Below are 2,551 nucleotides of genomic sequence, written 5' to 3' on the forward strand. Positions count from 1 at the left end.
TTCCAAGAGCACTGTCCACTCTGGCTACATCCCTGTGGCTTGGGGACACCCCAGAGTGCCCCTCGTGGCCTGAGGTATCCCTGCACATACCCTACCCTTCCTTCTAAGGTCACAGTGTTGCCGGCACCCAGTGCCGAGAGGCTGAACAACAGCTTGAGTAGTTCGTTACCTGGTGTGCTACACCCAATAATCACAACAGGGTGGAGAAGCAGAAAAGTTTATTTGAAGCTTCAAATAGGTACAGGGAGATTTGAATCTCAAATCCTGTACACAGAGCAGGAAGTTACATAGGCTTTTATACATCCTTTTTCCCAGCATACTTATCCAATAGCAAGCTGCCCCAAGTATCCATATAGCCAGCCAATCCAGTTCCCAGCTAGTTCCCTGGTTCTCTGTATCATTTGTTAAACTATACATAAAGCTACTTTATTCAGCATTGTTCTTCCATATTTGCCCTGTTTGGCCTTGCTTAGTTTCAGGCAGTCTGACTCTGCAGCATATTGTTGCAGATTCTCAGCATAACTGCTGTGTGTGTGCCTCCAGGTGGGGGGCCCAGGACACTTGGGCCTAGTACGCAGAGCTGCTGCAAGTGCCTCCAGGCGGGATAGGGGGCCAAAGACACCTGGGCCTAGTGCGAGGCGGCTTCATCGACACTCATGGTCTTTCATCCCCTCGAGTTACCTAGTGGCCGTGCCCCAGTGTCCCCAACAACAGCAATGACTTACGCTCATTCTGAATACTTAAGAGCCCCCTTTGTGGGGTCACACTAATTCAGTCTTGTCCAAAACACAGGTTCTCTGTCCCTCGAGCCCCATCCTCCTCCTTTACTCAGGAAACCCCCCACCATCCTCCTTGTTAAGATTTACGGCATCCCCTGCTCCTACTTTTCTCCTGAGGTCCAGCCCCCTGCTTCTCCACTTCCCCGCAGGCTCCACCCCCAGCCAGGCCAGGGTCCAGCCATAGTAAAAGTGGCCCTGGGACCCCAGGCTGCTGTGGGGATTCTCGGACTCTCCATCTTCCCTGGGTTCTACATCCAGAGGGTGGTAAAAAGTGGAGGCTCCTCAAAGTGTCTCTGATTCACTAGGCAGCTCTCATCATGGCCTGGCCCTGGATTTCAGCCAGGAGAGGGGGTGATGCCTCAGGTAAAGAGGAGGAGCACGGGGTGGGGTTTGAGGAGAAGAGACGGAGCAGAGGGAGGGACCTCGGAGGAAGAGGATCCAGGATGGAATAGGTGGCTGTGTCCATGGCCTGTGTTTTTCATCTCTGGTGGCACAGTGCTGGAGCTGGGTGGTGAACTGACCCTTCACTTCATGAACGCCCTGATTATCCTTGCACGGAGGTGCTTGCTTTTCACGCTGTACACAATTGGGTTCATCAGTGGTGGGACCAGTAGGGAGATGTACCCTAGGAGAATCTGAAGCAAGGGAGGCGAGTTCTTCCCAAATCTGTGTATCACAGTCAGGCCAATCTCTGGTGTGTAGAAGAGCAGAACAGCACAGAGGTGGGAGACGCAGGTGTTCAGGGCCCTGAGGCACTCCGTGTGGGATGCGATGCTCAGCACTGTTTTGAGGATCATCACATAAGAAAGGAGGATGAACAGCGAGTCCAACCCTACAGTTAAGAGTGTAACAGACAAGCCATAGATGTTGTTGACTGTGATATCCAAACAAGCCATCTTCATGACCTCCTGGTGCAGGCAGTAAGAATGGGAGAGGACATTGTCTCTACAGTATTGGAACCGTTTCAGGAGAAAGGGGAATGGGAATACTACGGCCACTCCTCTTAGTACAAACACCAGTCCCATCATGGCTGTTCTTAGCAGGGTTAAGGTGGAAGCATATCTCAGCGGGTCCCGGATTGCGACAAAGCGGTCAAAGGCCATCAGCAAGAGTATGGAGGATTCAGTGAATTGAAACGCATGGATGAAGAACAGCTGGGCAAAACAGGCATCCAGGCTGATCTCCCTGTACTTAAACAAGTATACACCCAGTATCGTCGGCATGGTGGATATTGATAAGCCAAGGTCTGTGATGGCCAACATGGAAAGGAAAATGTACATGGGCTCATGGAGGCTTGGATCTGTTTTTATAATGAACAGAATGACCGAATTTCCTACTATCAAAATGACATACATTAAGCAGAAGGGGATAGAGATCCAGAGATGGACGTCTTCCTGCCCAGGTATCCCAGTGAGAAGGAACACTGCAGATATGAATTTGGTGTCATTGACAACTGACATAATGGACTAGGCAGTTCTCAGGAGTTTTGAGCTTTCCCTTCTGAAAGGAAAAAGAACAGGAGACTAGATTATATTTAGCTAGACATCTTTCTGCTCTCAGCACAAGTCTAGAGATGCCCATGAGCTCAAAGAAAATCAGCAAAAACATAGGCTTGAATTTACACCACCGATAGGAAGATAGGCACTGCCAGACTGGATCAGACCTGAAGTCCATTTAGCTCAGTATCCAATGGCCAGTTCCAGATGCTTCAGCGGAAGGTGGAAGAAGCCCTGCAATAGACTGCTATGAATAACCTGCTCCCTGGAAAAGTT

The 2,551-nt window shown here is 50.1% G+C and overlaps 1 protein-coding gene across 1 annotated transcript; it reads right to left on the reverse strand.

Annotated features, from left to right (window-relative positions):
* Positions 1-1,303: 1,303 nt before the first annotated feature.
* Positions 1,304-2,239, reverse strand: LOC144279518 (olfactory receptor 51G2-like). The gene has a single exon (XM_077841071.1). The coding sequence runs from the start codon at positions 2,237-2,239 to the stop codon at positions 1,304-1,306; it is 936 nt and encodes a 311-aa protein (XP_077697197.1).
* Positions 2,240-2,551: the final 312 nt, after the last annotated feature.

This window comes from Eretmochelys imbricata, chromosome 1, assembly GCF_965152235.1.
Source record: "Eretmochelys imbricata isolate rEreImb1 chromosome 1, rEreImb1.hap1, whole genome shotgun sequence".
In the NCBI taxonomy this organism is placed as follows: domain Eukaryota; kingdom Metazoa; phylum Chordata; order Testudines; family Cheloniidae; genus Eretmochelys; species Eretmochelys imbricata.